This window comes from Ranitomeya variabilis, chromosome 4 (genome assembly GCF_051348905.1).
Source record: "Ranitomeya variabilis isolate aRanVar5 chromosome 4, aRanVar5.hap1, whole genome shotgun sequence".
NCBI lineage: Eukaryota > Metazoa > Chordata > Amphibia > Anura > Dendrobatidae > Ranitomeya > Ranitomeya variabilis.
Window position 1 is genome coordinate 619,137,842 of NC_135235.1, and position 22,585 is coordinate 619,160,426.

The 22,585-nt window shown below is 44.6% G+C and overlaps 1 protein-coding gene and 1 long non-coding RNA gene across 4 annotated transcripts in view; one reads left to right on the forward strand and one right to left on the reverse strand.

Moving 5' to 3' along the window:
- Positions 1–22,585, reverse strand: part of MAP2K6 (mitogen-activated protein kinase kinase 6) — a 106,150-nt gene that overhangs the window by 8,746 nt on the left and 74,819 nt on the right. For all 3 annotated transcript variants that reach the window (XM_077253449.1, XM_077253448.1, XM_077253450.1), the window contains 3 exons: positions 21,950–22,077; positions 19,292–19,369; positions 17,209–17,348 (listed from right to left, as the gene is read on the reverse strand). In XM_077253449.1, coding sequence (XP_077109564.1) covers positions 17,209–17,348; positions 19,292–19,369; positions 21,950–22,077 — 346 coding nt within the window. The remainder of the gene's footprint in view (positions 1–17,208; positions 17,349–19,291; positions 19,370–21,949; positions 22,078–22,585) is intronic.
- The window catches only part of LOC143766071 (uncharacterized), a 34,270-nt gene continuing 14,805 nt past the window's right edge, over positions 3,121–22,585 (forward strand). Inside the window, exons 1-2 of the long non-coding RNA XR_013213517.1 lie at positions 3,121–3,537; positions 3,602–3,699. This is a non-coding gene — a long non-coding RNA (uncharacterized LOC143766071). The remainder of the gene's footprint in view (positions 3,538–3,601; positions 3,700–22,585) is intronic.

Here is a 22,585-nt window from a genome sequence, read left to right on the forward strand (position 1 = left end):
CATCCACCAACATCACTTTGCACCACAGACTGTCCAGGAGTTGGCGGATGCTTTAGTCCAGGTCTGGGAGATCCCTCAGGAGACCATACGCCGCCTCATCAGGAGCATGCCCAGGCGTTGTAGGGAGGTCATACAGGCACGTGGAGGCCACACACACTGAGCATCATTTTCTTGTCTTGAGGCATTTCCACTGAAGTTGGATCAGCCTGTAACTTCATTTTCCACTTTGATTTTGAATATCACTCCAACTCCAGACCTCCATGGGGTATTAGTTGTGATTTACGTTGATAATTTTTTTTTAGGTTTTATTAAGTTGTTTATTACATTCCACTATGTAATGAACAACTTTGAGCAGTGTATATTATGTATGGGAAGGATGGATAGATAGAACAATCTGAATAAAATCCTTCCGCCATAGACACCCACCCTCTGGTGCCTAGTGGCAATACAGCCCTGAGTTGGGCCCTATTTCCTTAATATGTGAAGCCATGTCCCTCGTTCAGCTAACCTGTACTGTCACAATGGCGTTCCCTTCTCTGAGATGGCTGGAGTTGCAACATTCTACAGCCAGCCAATCACAGCGCTTGTTCATGAATATATGCAAATGAGATTGTGCGAAAAACAACCGACTTCTCAACGAATTTCTCCTAAATATTCAGTAGGGGCGGTCATTTTCTCAGCAGGGGCGGTCATTTTCTCAGCAGGGGAGGGTCATTTTCTCAGCAGGGGAGGGTCATTTTCTCAGCAGGTCACTTTTGGATTTTTTTTTTTTTAGTCTCCATAAGGTAAGAGTCTGTGCCATGAGCGGCATATAAATAGAGAGGAGGTATGTATATACAGTATAACTGTGTGCGGTGGAACCGTTCCTAAGAATTGCAGAGCGTGAAGGACCTTCGATGACGTCACGGTCAGGTGACTGGTCACATGAGCGGTCACGGACCAATCACAGGCCAGTCACCTGACCGTGACATCATCGAGGGTCCTTCATGCTGCAATTCTTAGGAACGGAGGCAGACGCTTACACCGGTGAGAGCCAGGCTTCTCGGAAGGGTGAGTATATACATATTTTTTATTTTTATTCTTTATTTTTAACATGAATATGGATCCCAGGGCCTGAAGGAGTCTCTCCTCTCCTTCAGACCCTGGGAACCACACGCTGTATAAGATGACTGGGCGTATAAGATGACCCTAGTCTTATACAGCGGGCATATCCCAAATTCCATATTTTATATGGAAAAGTTGGGGGTCGTCTTATACGCCCAGTCGTCTTATACACCAGAAAATACGGTATATATATATAAATAAGTGTGTGTGTGTGTGTGTGTGTGTGTGTGTGTGTGTGTGTGTGTGTGTGTGTGTGTGTGTGTGTGTATGTATGTATGTATGTATGTATGTATGTATGTATATATATATATATATATATATATATATATATATACGTATACATACAGTATATGTATACATACACATTAAGGTGACAAGGAAATGCATGGTAAAAATTAATTAGCAAGTTTTTTGAAGGTCTTCCCTCCTAATTTTGTTCCTTTTTGGTCATAGATATTTCATTATTTTCTTTTTTGAAGATTAGTTATTTACTGGTTGCTCAATGGCATATCATATTGCAGTTTTAAATGTTTGATTAGTATTCATCTTCATGCATATCCCGCGTTATGTATGGTATGTTATGCCGTTTACCGATCAGATTAATTATATTTACGCGAAAAACTGAACTGACTGCTGCCAAGTACTGATACATGTACAATGTACATAATTGTGTAATGAATATTTTACTGTAATAGAATGCTTACTGCCATTCTATGGTTTTTGAACTATAAATTGTATATCCAGTTAAAGATATGATGACAAACTGAGTGGTTATTGTGTGTACAATATTGTGGAAAATGAGAAACATGGAATAATTCACATGCCTTGAGCAAGTGGTAAATCTAAATTTAATGTTAACATATTTTACAGGGTGAATCCTTATGCCAAAAGGAACAAATTTGAGGGTTAAGACTTACCAATTTGCAAAGTTCATTTTTCATTGGCACCCTAATACACACAGACACACTGCATTTTATATTATTTTAACCATTTCTCCTTTTCAGAAAATACAAAATGTATTGCTTGGAACTTCGGAGACATGTTGTCAGTAGTTTACAGGATAAAAGAACCATTTACATTTACTCAAAAATATACCTATAAAGAGAAAATCAGACAAACTGAACATTTTGTAGTGGTCTCTTAATTTTTACCAGAGCTGTATATATCTATAATATAACCAGAGATTTATCCTTCTGCCAGGACGTCGGATGGAGCAGCAGCTGCTTCACTGGTGGAGGTTGAGGAGAGAGATAAAGACTCTTCCATTTTCGTGAAGCAAATACATTGTCAACAGTGCGCACGTGCCGGGCATAGACACGGCATGCGCTGACTGATGCGCCATTTTATTCAACTGTCAAATAAATTGCACCATTGAATTAACTTTATTCACCCCGTCAGCATTCGGTTTGAGTCATGGAGGCGGGGGTGCCGCAGCTTCTGTCACTGCTCTGAATATACAGAGCGGCCCCCGGCCCTGACTGGCACTAGCTCTACATTGAGGCCTGCTGTCAGTACAGGCACCGGGCAGCATAATAGTGCTATTAACCTGCAGACTAACCGCATATCTGCAGGTTTAGGACGTTATTTCTGGTGACAGGTTCCCTTTAGTTTTGCAGTACTTTACTGCCATATAATGGGGCCAGAGTCAGTGTGTGCGCATACCGCGATCTCCGGAGCCATTTATTGAAGACACTATAGGAATTCGCACACCACATACACTCTCCTTCTTGGAGCTTGTCCTGTCTGGTCTGAAAGGTGACTGGCGGCTGGGAGGTGCAGTGCCCACAGTCCTGGTGCCTCACCAGCAGCGCAGCAGACCCCGGTGTCCTCATCCCCACCGGTGAAGCCGCTGCCACAGTCAATATAATGGAGATGGCCCCGATCACATCAGACAGCGCCGCCCCTCCTCTCCAATAAAATAGCGTCATAGTGCGGTATGCGCATGCTCTGACTGTGGCGCCGGAGGCTTCTGACAGAAGGACACGTCTCCGGCTATATTATAGATATGTGTATATACACAGGCATGACCGAACCTGTTGGCGCACTTTAAATTGTTCCAGGAAATGAAATATTTCTCCCATAAAATGGTTGCAGTTACACTTGTTTTGTTCTACATATATTTCTTACCATTGTGTGGCACTTTCCAAAATTGTGGATAAACAAGTTTGTTTCAAGCACGTGATACTCGTTCAGGTGACAGGTGTGGGCATTGAGCCCACAACCCCATGTCTGTGCCCATCACTAAGTGGCGTTCCCTTCTCTGAGATGGCTGGAGATGCAGCATTCTACAGCCAGCCAATCACAGCGCTTGTTCATGAATATATGCAAATGAGCTCATGGGAAAAACAACCGACTTCTCAACGAATTTCTCCTAAATATTCAGCAGGGGCGGTCATTTTCTCAGCAGGGGCGGTCATTTTCTCAGCAGGGGCGGTCATTTTCTCAGCAGGGGCGGTCATTTTCTCAGCAGGGGAGGGTCATTTTCTCAGCAGGGGAGGGTCATTTTCTCAGCAGGTCACTGTTGATTTTTTTTTTTTTTTTAAGTCTCCATAAGGTAAGAGTCTGTGCCATGAGCGGCATATAAATAGAGAGGAGGTATGTATATACAGTATAACTGTGTGCGGTGGAACCAGGGATCATGGAGTGTCATGGCATATCTGAAGCTGCACCTTGTTAGGTGGAGATGGAGGTGTCATGTCATATATGAAGCTACACGATGTTAGGTGGACGTGCTGAGATCGAGGTAGTGTCATATATGTGCTACGTGATGTTAGGTGGACGTGCCGAGATCATGGTAGTTACATGAAGTGGTCTCCCCCACGGCACACACCTCTATTTTGAATCTTAGTGATGGGCACAGACATGGGGTTGTGGGCTCAATGCCCACACCTGCCACCTGAACGAGTATCACGGGCTTGAAACAAACTTGCCCACACCTGTCACTTGCCACAAATGACTGAACGAGCATCACATGCTTGAAACAAAGTTGTTCACCTACAATGTTGTCCGGACCATTTTTCTTGGAAATTTTGTCTAAATTGCCTTTTCTTTCCCTCAGTTTTTTGTGTTGCTCCAATACACACAATGGAAATAAACATGTGTATAACAAAATGAGTGTAATTGCAATAATTCTCTGGCACCATTTAAAGTGCGACAACACACTTCGGGGGGAAATAATTCATATTCTGGAACAATATCAAGGGGGCCAACACTTGTGTGTACATACACACATACATATATATCACAATTTTATACACACGTATATATTTATATCACACACATTTGGATGTAATACAGACGAAATAAAGGCTGTAGGTGTGTGTATTTATGTATGCGCATATATCTGAACATGTGTGTGTAATATACAGTGGGTACAGAAAACATTCAGACCCCTTTACATTTTTCACCGTTTCATTGCAGCCATTTGGTAAGTTCAGAAAAGTTAATTTTTTCTCTCATTAACCCCTTCCCGACCTTTGACGCATACGCTGCGTCATGAAAGTCGGTGCCAATCCGACCTGTGACGCAGCGTATGCGTCATGGAGGAATCGCGCTCCTGCAGATCGGGTGAAAGGGTTAACTCCAATTTCACCCGATCTCCAGGAACAGGGGGAGTGGTGCTTCAGCCCAGGGGGGGTGGCTTCACCCCCTCGTGGCTACGATCGCTCTGATTGGCTGTTGAAAGTGAAACTGCCAATCAGAGCGATTTGTAATATTTCACCCAAAAAAACGGTGAAATATTACAATCCAGCCATGGCCGATGCTGCAATATCATCGGCCATGGCTGGAAAACCTAATCTGTCCCCCCCCACACCCACCGATCTCCTCCCCAGTGCTCCGTTACGTGGTCCGCCCCCCTAAGTCGTCCTGTCCGCTCCTCCGTCCTCCTGTCCGCTCCCCCCGTGCTCCGGTCCCCCCTCCCTGTGCTCCGGTCCCCCCCCCCCCCGTGATCCGATCACCCCCCTTTCATACTTACCGGGCCTCCCGGTGTCCGTCCGGCTTCTCCATGGGCGCCGCCATCTTCCAAAATGGCGGACGCATGCGCACTGCGCCCGCCGAATCTGCCGGCTGGCAGATTCGTTTCAGATGTATTTTGATCACTGCGATATAGCCTATCACAGTGATCAAAATAAAAAAAATAGTAAATGACCCCCCTTTATCACCCCCATAGGGACAATAATAAAAATAAATAAAATATATATATATATATTTTTTCTACTAGGGTTAGGGTTAGAACTAGGGTTAGAATTAGGTTTAGAATTAGGGGTAGGGTTAGGGGTAGGGGTAGGGTTTGGGCATGTGCACACAGTGCGGATTTGGCTGCGAATCCGCAGCGGATTGCCGCGGATCCGCAGCGGATTGGCCGCGGATCCGCAGCGGATTGGCCGCTGCGAATTCGTAGCAGTTTTCCATCAGGTTTACAGTACCATGTACACCTATGGAAAACCAAATCCGCTGTGCCCATGGTGCGGAAAATACCGTGCAGAAACGCTGTGTTGTATTTTCCGCAGCATGTCAATTTTGTGCGGATTCCGCAGCGTTTTACACCTGTTCCTCAATAGGAATCCGCAGGTGAAAAAAACACTGGAAATCCGCTGTAAATCCGTAGGTAAAACGCAGTGCCTTTTACCTGCGGATTTTTCAAAAATGGTGCGGAAAAATCTCACACGAATCCGCAAAGTGGGCACATAGCCTTAGGGTTAGGGTTGGAATTAGAGTTAGGGTACCGTCTCACAGTGGCACTTTGATCGCTACGACGGTACGATCCGTGACGTTCCAGTGATATCCATACGATATCGCTGTGTCTGACACGCAGCAGCGATCAGGGTCCCTGCTGAGAATCGTACGTCGTAGCAGATCGTTTGGAACTTTCTTTCATCGCTGGATCTCCCGCTGTCATCGCTGGATCGTTGTGACAGCGATCCAGCGATGCGTTCGCTTGTAACCAGGGTAAACATCGGGTTACTAAGCGCAGGGCCGTGCTTAGTAACCTGATGTTTACCGTGGTTACCAGCGTAAAAGTAAAAAAAAAAAAAAAACGTACACTCACATTTCGGTGTCCTTCAGGTCCCTTGCCGTCTGCTTCCCGCTCTGACTGTCTGCCGGCCGGAAAGTGAGAGCACAGCACAGCCGTGACGTCACCGCTGCGCTCTGCTCTCACTGTACGGCGGCACTCAGTCAGAGCGGGAAGCAGACGGCAAGGGACCTGAAGGACACCGAAATGTGAGTATGTACGTTTTTTTTTTACTTTTACGCTGGTAACCACGGTAAACATCGGGTTACTAAGCGCGGCCCTGCGCTTAGTAACCCGATGTTTACCCTGGTTACCCGGGACCTTGGCATCGTTGGTCCCTGGAGAGCGGTCTGTGTGACAGCTCCCCAGCGACCATACAACGACTTTCCAACGATCACGGCCAGGTCGTATCGCTGGTCGTGATCGTTGGTAAATCGTTATGTGAGACGGTACCCTTAGGGTTGGAATTAGGGCTAGGGTTGGAAATAGGGTTAAGATTAGGCTTGTGGTTAGGGTTAAGGATAGGGTTAGGGTTGTGTTGGGGTTACAGTTGTGGGTAGGGTTGGATTTAGGGTTACGGGTGTGTTGGGGTTAGGGTTGTGGTTAGGGGTGTGTTGGGGTTAGGGTTGTGATTAGGGTTATGGCTACAGTTGGGATTAGGGTTAGGGGTGTGTTGGGGTTAGTGTTGAAGTTAGAATTGAGGGGTTTCCACTGTTTAGGCACATCAGGGGTCTCCAAACGCAACATGGCGCCACCATTGATTCCAGCCAATCTTGCGTTCAAAAAGTCAAATGGTGCGCCCTCCCTTCCAAGCCCCGACGTGCGCCCAAACAGTGGTTTACCCCCACATATGGGATACCAGCGTACTCAGGACAAACTGGGCTACAACTATTGGGGTCCAATTTCTCCTGTTACCCTTGCAAAAATAAAAAATTACTTGCTAAAACATAATTTTTGAGGAAAGAACAATTATTTTTTATTTTCACGGCTCTACGTTATAAACTTATGTGAAGCACTTGGGGGTTGAAAGTGCTCACCACACATCTAGATAAGATCCTTTTGGGGTCTAGTTTCCAAAATGGGGTCACTTGTGGGGTGTTTCTACTGTTTAGGCACATCAGGGGCTCTGCAAATGCAACGTGACGCCCGCAGACCATTCCATCAAAGTCTGCATTTCAAATGTCACTACTTCCCTTCCAAGCCCTGACGTGCGCCCAAACAGTGGTTTACCCCCACATATGGGGTACCAGCATACTCACAACAAACTGGGCAACAAATATTGGGGTCCAATTTCTCCTGCTACCCTTGTGAAAAAAAAATTGCTTGCTAAAACATCTTTTTTGAGGACAGAAAAATGATTTTTTATTTTCACGGCTCTGCGTTGTAAACTTCTGTGAAGCACTTGGGGGTTCAAAGTGCTCACCACACATCTAGATAAGTTCCCTTGGGGGTCTAGTTTCCAAAGTGGGGTCACTTGTGGGGAGTTCCTACTGTTTAGGCACATCAGGGGCTCTGCAAACGCAACGTGACGCCCGCAGAGCATTCCATTACAGTCTGCATTTCAAAACGTCACTACTTCCCTTCCGATCCCCAACGTGTGCCAAAACAGTGGTTTACCCCCACATATGGGGTATCAGCGTACTCAGGAGAAACTGGACAACAACTTTTGGGGTCCAATTTCTCCTGTTACCCTTGGGAAAATAAAAAATTGTGGGTTAAAAAATCATTTTTGAGGAAAGAAAAATAATTTTTTATTTTCATGGCTCTGCGTTATAAACTTCTGTGAAGCACTTGGGGGTTCAAAGTGCTCACCACACATCTAGATTAGTTCCTTGGGAGGTCATTTGTGCGGGAGCTCCAATGTTTAGGCACACAGGGGCTCTCCAAACGCGACATGGTGTCCGCTAATGATTGAAGCTAATTTTCCATTCAAAAAGCCAAATGGCGTGCCTTCCCTTCCGAGCCCTGCCGTGCGCCCAAACAGTGGTTTACCCCCACATATGGAGTATCATCGTACTCAGGACAAACTGGACAACAACATTTGGGGTCCAATTTCTCCTATTATCCTTGGGAAAATAAAAAACTCCGGGCTAAAAATCATTTTTGAGGAAAGAAAAAATTTTTTTTATTTTCATGGCTCTGCGTTATAAACTTCTGTGAAGCACCTGGGGGTTTTAAGTGCTCACTATGCATCTAGATTAGTTCCTTTGAGGGTCTAGTTTCCAAAATGGGGTCACTTGTAGGGGAGCTCCAATGTTTAGGCACACAGGGGCTCTTCAAACGCGACATGGTGTCCACTAACGATTGGAGCTAATTTTCCATTCAAAAAGTCAAATGGCGCGCCTTCCCTTCCAAGCCTTGCCGTGCACCCAAACAGTGGTTTACCCTCACATATGAGGTATCGGCGTACTCAGGAGAAATTGCCCAACACATTTTAGGATCCATTTTATCCTGTTGCCCATGTGGAAATGAAACAATTGAGGCTAAAAGAAATTTTGTGTGAAAAAAAAGTACTTTTTCATTTTTACGGATCAATTTGTGAAGCACCTGAGGGTTTAAAGTGCTCACTATGCATCTAGATAAGTTCCTTGGGGGGTCTAGTTTCCAAAATGGGGTCACTTGTGGGGGAGCTCCAATGTTTAGGCACACGGGGGCTCTCCAAACGCGACATGGTGTCCGCTAAAGATTGGAGCCAATTTTTCATTCAAAAAGTCAAATGGCGCTCCTTCCCTTCCGAGCCCTGCCATGCGCCCAAACAGTGGTTTACCCCCACATATGAGGTATCAGCGTACTCAGGACAAATTGGACAACAACATTCGTGGTCCAGTTTCTCCTTTTACCCTTGGGAAAATAAAAAAATTGTTGTGAAAAGATCATTTTTGTGACTAAAAAGTTAAATGTTAATTTTTCCCCTCCATGTTGCTTCTGCTGCTGTGAAACACCTGAAGGGTTAATGAACTTCTTGAATGTGGTTTTGAGCACCTTGAGGGGTGCAGTTTTTAGAATGGTGTCACTTTTGGGTATTTTCAGCCATATAGAACCCTCAAACTGACTTCAAATGTGAGGTGGTCCCTAAAAAAAATGGTTTTGTAAATTTTGTTGTAAAAATTAGAAATCACTGGTCAAATTTTAACCCTTATAACTTCCTAGCAAAAAAAAAATTTGTTTCCAAAATTGTGCTGATGTAAAGTAGACATGTGGGAAATGTTATTTATTAACTATTTTGTGTCACATAACTCTCTGGTTTAACAGAATAAAAATTCAAAATGTGAAAATTGCAAAATTTTCAAATTTTTCGCCAAATTTTCGTTTTTTTCACAAATAAATTTAGAAATTATCGACCTAAATTTACCACTAACATGAAGCCCAATATGTCACGAAAAAACAATCTCAGAATCGCTAGGATCCGTTGAAGCGTTCCTGAGTTATTACCTCATAAAGGGACACTGGTCAGAATTGCAAAAAACTGCCAGGTCATTAAGGCCAAAATAGGCTGGGTCATGAAGGGGTTAATGTACAATCTGGACCCCATCTTGACAAAAAAACAAATGTAGAAATTTTAGCAAATTTATTAATAAAGAAAATCTGAATGGAGATCCCCTTCACTTTCTATATTTTTAGCAAGAGAGAGGATGAATGCCATCATGCTGTACGAACGTATCGAAGCTACTAGAGCCAATATGTGGGACGACTCCTTTCAGATATGGAACCCATGGATGGATATGGACCCTAATGCGCAACTAAACCAGGCCCTGCATTTGTCCCCCTGATGGGATGTGACGTGGGGGTTTTCAAGGGTGGATTGAGGGCAGTATACGGGGGTCTGGATCATATGTTCCTGACAGAGCAGATATCATTGTCTTTCTTAGGTAACGTTCACATTAGCGTTCGGCGCCGCAGCGTCGGGCGCCGCAGCGTCGCCGCATGCGTCATGCGCCCCTATATTTAACATGGGGGCGCATGGACATGCGTTGTGCTGCGTTTTGCGACGCATGCGTTTTTTTGGCCGCAAGCGTTGGGCGCAGAAAACGCAGCAAGTTGCATTTTTTTTTGCGTCCAACTTTCGGCAAAAAAGGACGCATGTGTCGCAAAACGCAGCGTTTTAGCGTGCGTTTTGTTGCGTTTTTGTTTGCGTTGTGCGTTGCGTCGCCGACGCTGCGGCGCACAACGCAAATGTGAATGTAGCCTTAGCATTATACCTCATGTATGACCTCACACCAATAATTTATTTTGTTGACATTGCGGACGTGTGGGATTAATTATGTTAAGGTAAAGCTCACTGTGGATTACTTATTTGCCTTCCTTTTGTACTACCCCACCCTTATATTTGTCTTGTCTCCCCTATGTTAAAAATTTGTTTCTTTTTATTCTTTGTTCATTACTATTAAAATTTATGTCTCCCCTGCGGAGGAGATTTTTCTTGTACAGTTGTACACTGAAATCTCACATGGGTCATAAGTATTCAGACCCTTTGCTCAGTATTGAGGAGAAGCACCTTTGGAGCTAGTACAGCCATGAGTCTTCTTGGGAATGATGCAACAAGTTTTTCACACCTGGATTTGGGGATCCTCTGCCATTCTTCCTTGTAGATCCTCTCCAGTTCTGTCAGGTTGGATGGTGAACGTTGGTGGACAGCCATTTTCAGGTCTCTCCAGAGATGCTCAATTGGGTTTAGGTCAGGGCTCTGTCTGGGCCAGTCAAGAATGGTCACAGAGTTGTTCTGAAGCCACTCCTTTGTTATTTTAGCTGTGTGTTTTGGGTCATTGTCTTGTTGGAAGGTGAAACTTCAGCCAAGTCTGAGGTCCAGAGCACTCTGGAAGAGGTTTTCATCCAGGATCTCTCTGTACTTGGCAGCATTCATGTTTCCTTCAATGACAACCAGTCATCCTGTCCATGCAGCTGACAAACATCCCCATAGCATGATGCTGTCATTACCATGTTTCACTGTTGGGATTGTATTGGGCAGGTGATGAGCAGTGCCTGGTTTTCTTCACACATATCGCTTAGAATTATCAACAAAAAGGTCTATCTTCGTCTCATCAGACCAGAGAATCTTATTTCTCATAGTCTGGGAGTCTTTCATGTGTTTTTTAGCGAACTCTATGCGGGCTTTCATATGTCTTGTACTGAGGAAAGGCTTCCGTCAGGCCATTCTGCCATAAAGGCCCGACTGGTGGAGGGCAGCAGTGATAATTGACCTTGTGGAACTTTCTCCATTCTCCATCTCTGGAGCTCAGCCTTGTACTGAGGAAAGGCTTCCGTCAGGCCATTCTGCCATAAAGGCCCGACTGGTGGAGGGCAGCAGTGATAATTGACCTTGTGGAACTTTCTCCATTCTCCATCTCTGGAGCTCAGCCACAGTGATCGTGGGGTTCTACTTTACTTATCTCACGAAGACACTTCTCCCATTATTGCTCAGTTTGGCAGACTGGCCAGGTCTAGGAAGACTTCTGGTGGTCATATTTAAGGATTATGGAGGCCACTGTGCTCTTCGGAACCTTGAGTACTGCACAGTAGCGTAGCTACTGGAGGGAGCAGAGGGGGCCATCGCCCCAGGCCCCGTCACATAAAGGGTCCCACCGAAAGTCATTGCCGTTTTTTGATGAGGCAGAGCACAGCACAGGAGGAGAGCAGGGAAATGCTGGCTCCCCTGCCTGACGGACATTCTGCAGCTGTTAGCACAGTCTCCCTCCTGCACTGTAGGGTGCAGGCTTTACTGACCGGAGGAGCTTCTTCCGGGTTGCAATTTGGTGCATGATGGGATTGTCTCACGCACACTGGGTCCTAGTGCCCACCATGTATTTCTCTCGGACACTTCCTGGTCCTCCCTCACTGCCTGCAGACTTGGTAAGTGGCATGTCATGGTCACTGGGGGTGAATGGAGAGGATGAGGGTATTGTGAGGGCTGAGGTGGGTGAAGGGCAACAGGGCACTGGAGGCTGAATGTGAGAGGATGAGGGTATTGTGAGGGCTGAAATGGGGGAGGGGCGACAGGGCGCTGATTATTATACTGTTAGGTTAGTAGATTATATGCAATCTATTACATGTAATAGTTGCTGTTTGGGGGGCTGGAGATGGGGAGCTTTTGATACTTAACAGCTAGACCTGTTACGAGTATTAGTATAACAAGCCCCCCTATAGTAACCAGGAGCTGCATCACATTGAAAGGTAATCTGTCACCCCCTGGACGTGTATGACCTATTAATATGGGCATTCAGGCAATGGAAATGTTACACTAGTCCTACCTGTATGCCTCACATTAATGGTTTTAATGCTGAGAAATGCTATATTCTGTCTTTATGTTAATGATTTCTTTCAGGCTCCGAGCATGCAGTCACTGGAAGAAATTCGTGCCTCCTGTCTTCATTATTATACTACCCCCATCTTCCCATGCACGTTAGATATGGCCCCGGAATCCTGCACTCCCTCAAAAATACATATATCTCATCCTCCCTTCTGGGGGCGCTGCATTCAGGGATCTTCTGCAGGCGCTGCATTCAGGGATCTTCTGCACAGGCACAAGCGACCTCCGCTGTGCGCGCTGATAAGGTGGTCTCCCCACTTCCTCCCTGCACAGTCACCACCATGTACACATGGTTCCTAGCAATGACTGCGCAGGGAGTAAGTGGGGAGAGCATATTATCGGCGCACATGCCAGAGGTCACAGTGACTCGCCTGCACAGAGAACCCTGAATGAAGTCCTTAGAACCATAGAAGGAAGGAAGAGGTACAGATTGTGGCGACTCGCACGGTGCGGGATTCCGGCACCATAACTGACGTGCATGGGAGGGGGTAGTATTATAATGAGGACAGGAGACATATTTCTTACAAGCACCACACACCCTGGAACAAAATTATTAGTATAAGAATAACACATTTCTCAGCAACAACACCATTAATATGAGGCATACAGGTAGGACCAGTGTAACATTTCTATTACCTGTATGCCCATATTAAGAGGTCATATACGTCCCGGAGGTGACATTCACTTTAAAGCAGCACTCCAGCATTTTTTTTTTTATTTCACCGCTGGAGTGGCGCCGTAAAATCCAAGACCTCTACCGACTGTATGATGCTCACCTTCTGGCATTTTCATCTGTTTTTACCTCCACTCGGCTCCATCTTCTGCAGTTTGTGACCGGTCCAGTACTCCAGTGTTTCATGGAGTGGTGCAGAGGCCTCTAATCAATGCGAGTCTATGAGAGCCTCTTTCTGGCCTTGTTCTCGCCTCTTTCTGTCTTTCATATACTTACATTGAGAACTTCTGGACCGTCAGAAGCTGCACACAAAGTTAAGCAGTGGGACTGGAGCAGTGCCAAAAAACGGTGAATACGCTGGAGGATGAGTATATGACTGGGGCACAAGAATTGCACTTAAAGCACCACTCCAGCTGTGAGAAAAAAAACCCTGCTGGAGTGGTGCTTTAATAATAAGCAATTTATTATTATAAAGTTAATAAAGGCTTGGAATAAAGGACTGCAGTCACTATGTGCCAATTCATGGTAGGGAGCGGCTGCTGTATGAGCCCCCAATATCACTGGCGTTGTCAGGCGGTCATTGACCCCATGTTTGCTATGTGCATGTGTTCACTAGAAAGGTTTGGTTTCTCTCAATAGAAGAGGATTGAGAGAAGCCGAAAGAGTCATCACATGACCGCCTGCTGACATCACTGATGCTGGGGCCATTATTACCGTACATGGGGGGACTCCGGACATTATTAAATGCTAAGTGGGCACTTAAGCATTATTATTATAGGGGCACACAGTATTGTCACCATCAAAGTTGCATATGGGGTATTATTACTTTTTAGGGACAAATGTAGAGGGCACTAGCACAGGGCATTAATATTTGCTAGGGGGAATTTTACTATCTAGGGCAGTGATGGCGAACCTATGACACGCGTGTCAGTGCTGACACGCGTAGTCATTTTCAGTGACACGCCGGCCGCGGCCCCATAGAAATTGCTTCTTTCCCAGGGTCTGAAGGAGAGGAAACTCTCCTTCAGGCCCTGGGAACCATATTAATGTGTAAAATAAAGAATTAAAATAAAAAATATTGCTATACTCACCTCTCCGACGCAGCCTGGACTTCACCGAGGGAACCGGCAGCGTTGTTTGCTTAAAATTCGCGCTTTTCCTTCCTTACGTGAAGTCCCGGCTTGTGATTGGTCGCGTGCCGCCCATGTGGCCGCGACGCGACCAATCACAGCAAGCCGTGACGTAATTTTAGGTCCTTCAGGATTTTAAAATTACGTTCTGGCTTGTGATTGGTCGCGTCGCGGCCACATGGGGTATTGGGTGCTGTAGGACACATACGGCAGCAGCGGCTCAGTATTGGGGTATCAGGGGCAGTAATAGGGACACATACGGCAGCAGCGGCTCAGTATTGGGGTATCAGGGGCAGTAATAGGGACACATATGGCAGCAGCGGCTCAGTATTGGGGTATCAGGTGCAGTATTAGGGACACATACGGCAGCAGCGGCTCAGTATTGGGGTATCAGGTGCAGTATTAGGGACACATACGGCAGCAGCGGCTCAGTATTGGGGTATCCGGTGCTGTAGGACACATAAGGCAGCAGCAGCTCAGTATTGGGGTATCAGCAGGTTGAGGAGTTTGCACAGGTTGGGTATAGATATGGACTGTGCATGAAATGTGAGAAGTCAAATGTGTTGTGGATGCAATCTCTGCAGACGAGTCCTGGCTGGAGAAGTCATCATGTCGGTCTGGGCCAAATGGAAAAGATGGGAAAAGTGAACGAGAAGGAACATCAGCTGTAAGTCACCATCTATAACTGTACGGTGATCTTTATTATATACCTCTTCTCCTGTTATCACGCCGACCTTTTTAGAAAACACCAGTGATTGTCTTACCGCTGTCTCTAACATCATGTCCTCCCTCTATCTGAAACTGAACCTGTCAAAAACTGAACTCCTCGTGTTCTCTCCCTCTACAAACCTACCTTTGCCCGACATTGCCATCTCTGTGTGCGGTTCCACCATTACTCCAAAGCAACATGCCCGCTGCCTTGGAGTCATCCTTGATTCCGAGCTTTCATTCACCCCCCCACATCCGATCACTGGCTCGCTCTTCTTATCTGCATCTCAAAAACATTTCCAGAATTCGCCCTTTTCTTACTTTCGACTCTGCAAAAACTCTTACTGTCTCACTTTTTCATTCTCGTCTGGACTATTGTAACTCTCTACTAATTGGCCTACCTTTTACCAGACTCTCCCCGCTCCAATCTGTCCTGAATGCTGCTGCCAGGATCATATTCCTCGCCAACCGTTACACCGATGCCTCTACCTTGTGCCAGTCATTACACTGGCTACCCATCCAATCCAGAATCCAGTACAAAACTACTACCCTCATCCACAAAGCACTCCATGGCTCAGCACCACCCTACATCTCCTCTCTGGTCTCAGTCTACCAACCTACCCGTGCCCTCCGCTCTGCTAATGACCTCAGGTTAGCATCCTCAATAATCAGAACCTCCCACTCCCGTCTCCAAGACTTTACACGTGCGGCGCCGATTCTTTGGAATGCACTACCTAGGTTAATACAATTAATCCCCAATCCCCACAGTTTTAAGCGTGCCCTAAAAACTCATTTGTTCAGATTGGCCTACCGCCTCAACGCATTAACCTAATTATCCCTGTGTGGCCTATTAATAAAAAAACAACAACATAATCACGTTCCTCCATCATGTTCTCATACACTTTATGCAGTTAATAGCCTCTGTGTCTGTACTGTTACATACTTAGGTAGTTAACTGGTTCATGCAGCTTTACATGAACACCCGAGCCTTACACTATGGCTGGTCCAAATAACTAAAGCAATTGTTACCATCCACCTCTCGTGTCTCCCCTTTTCCTCATAGATTGTAAGCTTGCGAGCAGGGCCCTCATTCCTCCTGGTATCTGTTTTGAACTGTGATTTCTGTTATGCTGTAATGTCTATTGTCTGTATAAGTCCCCTCTATAAGTTGTAAAGCGCTGCGGAATATGTTGGCGCTATATAAATAAAATTATTATTATTATTATTATTATCTTTTATATGGTCTGCAGGACTGGTATCTACAAATATATGGTCCTCATGTAGTAATATCAGTGTTCGTTTTTGTATATAGATTTATTTTCAGTCACAGTGCGGTCATCTGCAGATGTTGCCCTATACTCACAATTACGGTGCACCACGTAGCTGTAGTCAGGATTACCTGGTTGGGGGCCCACTCATATTTTTCGCCCCCCTAAGCTGAAACCCTAGCTACGCCAATGGTACTGCAAAAATTCTGTTGTAACCTTGGCCAGATCGGTGCCTTGCCACAATTTTGTCTCTGAGCTCCTTGGCCAGTTCCTTTGGCCTCATGATTCTCATTTGGTCTGACATGCACTGTGAGGTCTCATATAGACTGTTCTGCGCCTTTCCAAATCAAGTCCTATCAGTTTAATTAAGCACAGCTGGACTCCAATGAAGTAGAACCATCTCAAGGAGGATCACAAGGAAATGGACAGCATGTGAGTTAAATATGAGTGTCTGAGCAAAGGGTCTGAATGCTTATGACCATGTGAAATTTCAGTTTTTCCTTTTTAATAAATTTGCAAAAATGTATACATTTCTGTTTTTTTTCCAAACAGGGGTGCAGACTGTACATTAATGAGAAAAAAATGAACTTTTTTGAATTTACCAAATGGCTCCAATGAAAGAAAGTGAAAATTTTAAAGGGGTCTGAATACTTTCCGTACCCACTGTAAATATATATAGGTGTGTGGATATACACGTGTATTTATGGTCGTAAAAAGCTCATCCTTAAATGTTGGGTTGTCAGGCACCAAGTCCCTGCAGCCGGTCTGTCCCCGATTGGCATAATAGGGACACGGAGCCACGGCCTTATTAATCAGATTTTCAGATCTGTAGATGGAGAGCGACCAGCAGGGGGCGACGCTACAAGTGAAATTCCCTCCTTACTTTGTTAAGAGGACCTATACATTCCCTTTTGATTCTGTTAAAGGGAGCCCGTCGCCATCTTTTTCTTTTCTGCCTCTATTCATACTGAGATCTTATGAGAACAACAACTCCCATCATCACTCACCACTTTGAGGTAAAGTCAACAAAATCTGCAGAAAACTTGTCTGCTGGCAGCTGTGGAGACGGCTCCTCCACCACCTGTTTGAGTTGCTGGAAAGGAGTTCCCCAGGAGTCATAAGGAAACCGCAGAATGGCCAGCTCAATCTGAAAGAGAATGACATCACGGTCAGGAATTGCGGACAAGTGATGACATAACTGAACACGACCAGCTGACGTCTTCTCTATAGATCTTCTATCCTATATTTACTGATGGGTCTGTGTGGCGAAACAAGGAATCCAGAGGGAAAGTGATCAGAACCAAGAAACGCAGGCTGTGGTCTACATCCAGCGCTACCGCCGAGACCGGGGAATAGAAACTGTGCTACTCTGCTGCCACCATGTGGCGACAAGCTGAACTCACACACAGACGTTTACTACAAGTTTCCAAATCCTCTAGCAGCAAATTGCAGAAATATGCTAATATAATATAGTATAAAAAGCAATTCCAAATAGATCAGAATCTTTTTATTTTTATTTTTTTTAAAGATTTACTACTTTCACAAAATTAAAAAAAAAATAAAAAACTTGTCATTTTTGTGCCTGAACATTAACGAGCCATAATTTGTCTTTCTATGGCATTCACCATGCATTATAAATAATGCTGTTATTTTATTGTTCAAAATGTTAACTAAATGTTTTTTTTGTTTGTTTGTTTTTTTTCACTTTTTTCCCCACCTTTAGCTCCCTCCAATTACCATAACTTTTTCTTATTATTACTACCGTATATACTCGTGTATAAGCACTTTTTTTGTGTGCTGAAAACACCCCCCTCGGCTTATACACAAGTCATTGTCCCAGAAGCCAGCAGGGGGAGGGGGGGGGGGGGGGGGGGGGGGGTGTTGGGGCGGCGGGTTACAGAGGCAGGAGCCGCCGGCTATTAAGCTAAAGAGAAATTAATATTCACTGCACTTTTCATATAATTTTCATATAAAAAAGGGACTTTGTATTTTTTTGCTTTCAACTACATTATATGGTAAAATGAATTATGAACTAAAAAAAATAAATACAACTGAGGTAAAAAGGAGCAAAAAAAAAAAAAGTTTTGGGATTTTATTTTCTGGTGTTCTTTATAGCTCTGTCAAAAATTAAGAGATAAGCCAACAAACAAAGAAGAACTGCTTAAATGTTTGCACCAGAAGCAGTGTGAAAGACTGGTGGAAAGCATTCCAAGATGCATGAAAGCTGTGATTAAAAATCATGGTTATTCCGCAAAATATTGATTTCTGATCTCTTCCATGAACTTGCTTTCTGTGCATTATTTGGGCCTGAAAGCACTAATTTATTTATTTATTTTTAATTTTGACAATCTTTCTTTCAGAAAAAAATATAAAATAGATATATATATCTATCTATACACACACACACACACACATATATAAAGTATTGATTGGTGTCACCATTTTTTTCTTGACACTCAACTTTTCTTCATTTTTCCATCGATCTGTTTTTTTGCATTGGGAGCTGATGTTTTCATTTTATAATATTCTATAAAACAACTTTAGAATATTTAAATTGGCTTTTTTTTTGTATTTTTTGAGGGGGGGGGGGGGGGGCAGAAAACTGCAATAATTTTGACTCTCCCTTTACAGCGTAAGGATTAAACAATTTTAGACGGGACTTTTGAAGATGCAACAATATTAAAATAAGAAATTACAATCTCCTAGGAAGCCCAGCTGGTGATTGGACTACATGGGAGTATTAAGATGGTGGTCATGGGAGCCATATGAAGAACCTCGGCTAACATGTTAAACCATTGGTACCCCACGATCATCTCAAGCAATGGGTGATGACTGCGGAACCTAAATGCTGCAGTCAAAAATTGACAGTGGTATTTAAGTAGTCTAACAGCAGTGATGAGGGGTATATGTGATCCCCGCTGATAGAGGTCAGTGCTGGCTGTAGAAGACAGCCAGCACCTGCCATGTATGGAGCAGGCTCAGTGGCAACTAATTCAATTCTAAAGCAGTCAATCCTCACCATATTGAGGGGGAAGACTCCTAAAGAAAAATGGCTCCTGGTGGACAAAAGTAAATAATTACTAGCCTTACCATAGTAATTCCCAAGCTCCAAATATCAGACTTCACATTGTATCCTTTCTGATTCAGCTCCGGGTTTATTCTTTCAGGCTGAAGAAGGAAAAAAAAAAAGCTAAGTTACCATACATAGATCTGCTACTTATATACAGATGTCCGATTGTTAGGCTAAGGAGCCATTATCAGAGAGGAGAAAGTTCCACACCAGACAGCCAAGAATCCGTTATTTTAAGCTTCAGGTTCTATGTAACCAGTGTAAGGAGCTGGAACAGCACAGCTCGGTACACCATGTAGTGGTCTCAAGTACTACAGCTCAGCCAAGTAGCAAGATCAAAGCAGCATTGCATACAATACTGCACTAAAGTTTTTAATAGTAAAACCCTTCAGAATATTTAACCCAATGTTCCGCCCTTCTTTACATTAACAAGCAAGAATTAAGATCTCTCTGCACACATGGTATCATGTAATGAGGGAGTGGACCCAGGAGACGGCGCTGCGCTGGTGACATCACTTACACATAAAGTTTAGGCATTTTGATTGCTGCTGCCCTGGTCCGGTGTGCAGTCCTGTGACTTTACCATGTTCATTGTGCAGCCTACCATGCACCAGAGGCACCTGGGATGCCGCAGGAGTGAAAACCACCTGCCACAGAGGACCGAATTGGATGACGGACCAGGATAGTACAAATCACTTCTCTGTACTAACAAGTGAAAAAGTAAATAAGGGTTTCCAAAAAAATAAAATAAATCATGTATATTATACACACGCACACACTTATTAGGGAAATGTTGCATGAGTCTGTGAAACTAAAGTATTGCATTATAATAAAAAAAAAAAAAAAAAAATGTAAGATAAACAATTACCATATTTTTTTTGGACTATAAGACGCACCCGAAATTTTGGGGTGGCAAATAGCATAAAAAAGATTTTTACAAGATGGGGGTCCGTCTTATTGTCTGAATTTAAGGTATCTTACCAAAGGGTAGGCAGTGGTACAGCGGGGTCACAGAAGACGTTCACTTTCTCAGTATGCCGGCGCGGCAGAATTGGGGTAATGCTGCAGTACCAGGGTGCGATGCTGCGGGTCCGGTGTTGGTGGTGCGCAGAGGATAGAGCAGGGTCCCTTCTTCAGGATGCCGGCGGCAGAAATGTGGCGACGCCGTGGCCCGGTGTCCAAGGTGTGCAGAGCCGAGTGCATAACCAATTTCCCTGCGGTTATTTTCCTGAAGCCGTGGGCCGCCAGAGACTTCAGGAAAATGGCCGCCGGAGGCCAGATTGAGATCTCGGTGTCCATTTTCCTGAAGCAGAAAGCTGCCGAGATTTCAATCTGTACACTCGCTGCCTCCGGTGGCCATTTTCCTGAAGCCTCCGTCGGCCCACGGCTTCAGGAAGATGGCTGCAGGGAGACCAGTGATTTACTCGGTGGCCCGCGGCGTCGCCACAATTCTGCAGCCGGCATCCTGAAGAAGGGACCCTGCTCAAGTGCACTCCGCACCGCCCACCCCCACACCTCTGCAACCCCTCGGTAAGCCTGCATTCCCATTATAAGAAGCAACCCCCATTTCCTCCCAAATTTTTTGTGGAAAAAGTGCGTCTTTTAGTCCAAAAATTACGGTATACAAAAAGCCCCAATTGAGGTGAATAAAAAAAATAAAAAAAATAATCAAATCCAGGAAACCATGCTGCAGTCATGGTGGGGAAGAGCGCTGCCTCAAAAGTGTGTGTGTGTGTGTGTGTGTGTGTGTGTGTGTGTGTGTGTGTGTGTGTGTGTGTGTGTGTGTGTGTGTGTGTATATATATATATATATATATATATATATATATATATATATATATATATATATATATATATATATATATATATATATATATACACACACACACACACACACACTAGACTGTGGCCCGATTCTAACGCATCGGGTATTCTAGAATATGCATGTCCCCGTAGTATATGGACACTGATTCCAGAATTCGCGGCAGACTGTGCCCGTCGCTGATTGGTCGAGGCAACCTTTATGACATCATCGTCGCCATGCTGTGCCCGTCGCTGATTGGTCGAGGCCTGGCGGCCTTGACCAATCAGAGACGCGGGATTTCCAGGACAGACAGACAGACAGAAAAACCCGTCGCTGATTGGTCGAGGCAACCTTTATGACATCTTCGTCGCCATGGCAACCATTATGACATCTACGTCGATACTGTGCCCGTCGCTGATTGGTCGAGGCCTGATGGCCTCGACCAATCAGAGACGTGGGATTTCCATTATGACATCATCGTCGCCATGCTGTGCCCGTCCCTGATTGGTCGAGGCCTGGCGGCCTCGACCAATCAGAGACGCGGGATTTCCAGGACGGACAGACAGACAGACAGAAAAACCCTTAGACAAATTATATATATATATATATATATATATATATATATATATATATATATATATATATATATATATATACACACATATATATATACACACACACACATATATATATATATACATATATGCACACACACACACATATATATACACACACACACATACACACGTCATGAAAGGATTAGCCCCAAGTTTAGCAGTCGTCCGCTACTCTATGTATAGGGGTAACCTCTACAATTGGTACAGACACTTCACATAGATAAAGACCCGTATTTAGTCTGTGAGAGCAGCACTTACAGCCATGTACGGTTTACAGCCGGCGTCCAATGTTTTGGCTACGGAGTCCACCAAGTGTCCACTGATTCCAAAATCGCACATCTTCACCTGCCCCTGCTTGTTGATGAGAACATTGGAGGGTTTTACATCTGCAATTGAAAATATAGATTGTTAAGGCTGCTGTATATGACCGACCACACGATAACCCTTCCTGCCTTGCGCCGGCCTCCATGACAACCCTTCTTGCCTTGCGCCGGCCTCCATGAAAACCCTTCCTGCCTTGTGCTGGCCTCCATGCCTTCCGACAACTTTTCCTGGCTGATCTGTCTTCTGACGTCCACATGAAAACACATCCTAGCTGAGCTCCTGCCTTTTCCAGGCTTGTGCAAATCATCATATGTGGTTAATCTGTATATTCAGAGCAGTGAATTATTTATGGAGACAGGTTCCCTTTAATTTTGTACTACAATACTTCAATAAAATGGTGCCAGAGATGGCAGTATGCACACGAGATGACTCTGGAGCCATTTTATTGAAGTATAGTACTAAAAGTTCAACATAGCAGTGCGTACAAGCCGGACATAGAGATAATGGTGATGGGAGGCACGTGCACACTGCCTTGTTGACAATGTAGTACACTTCAAGAAATTGGCGCCT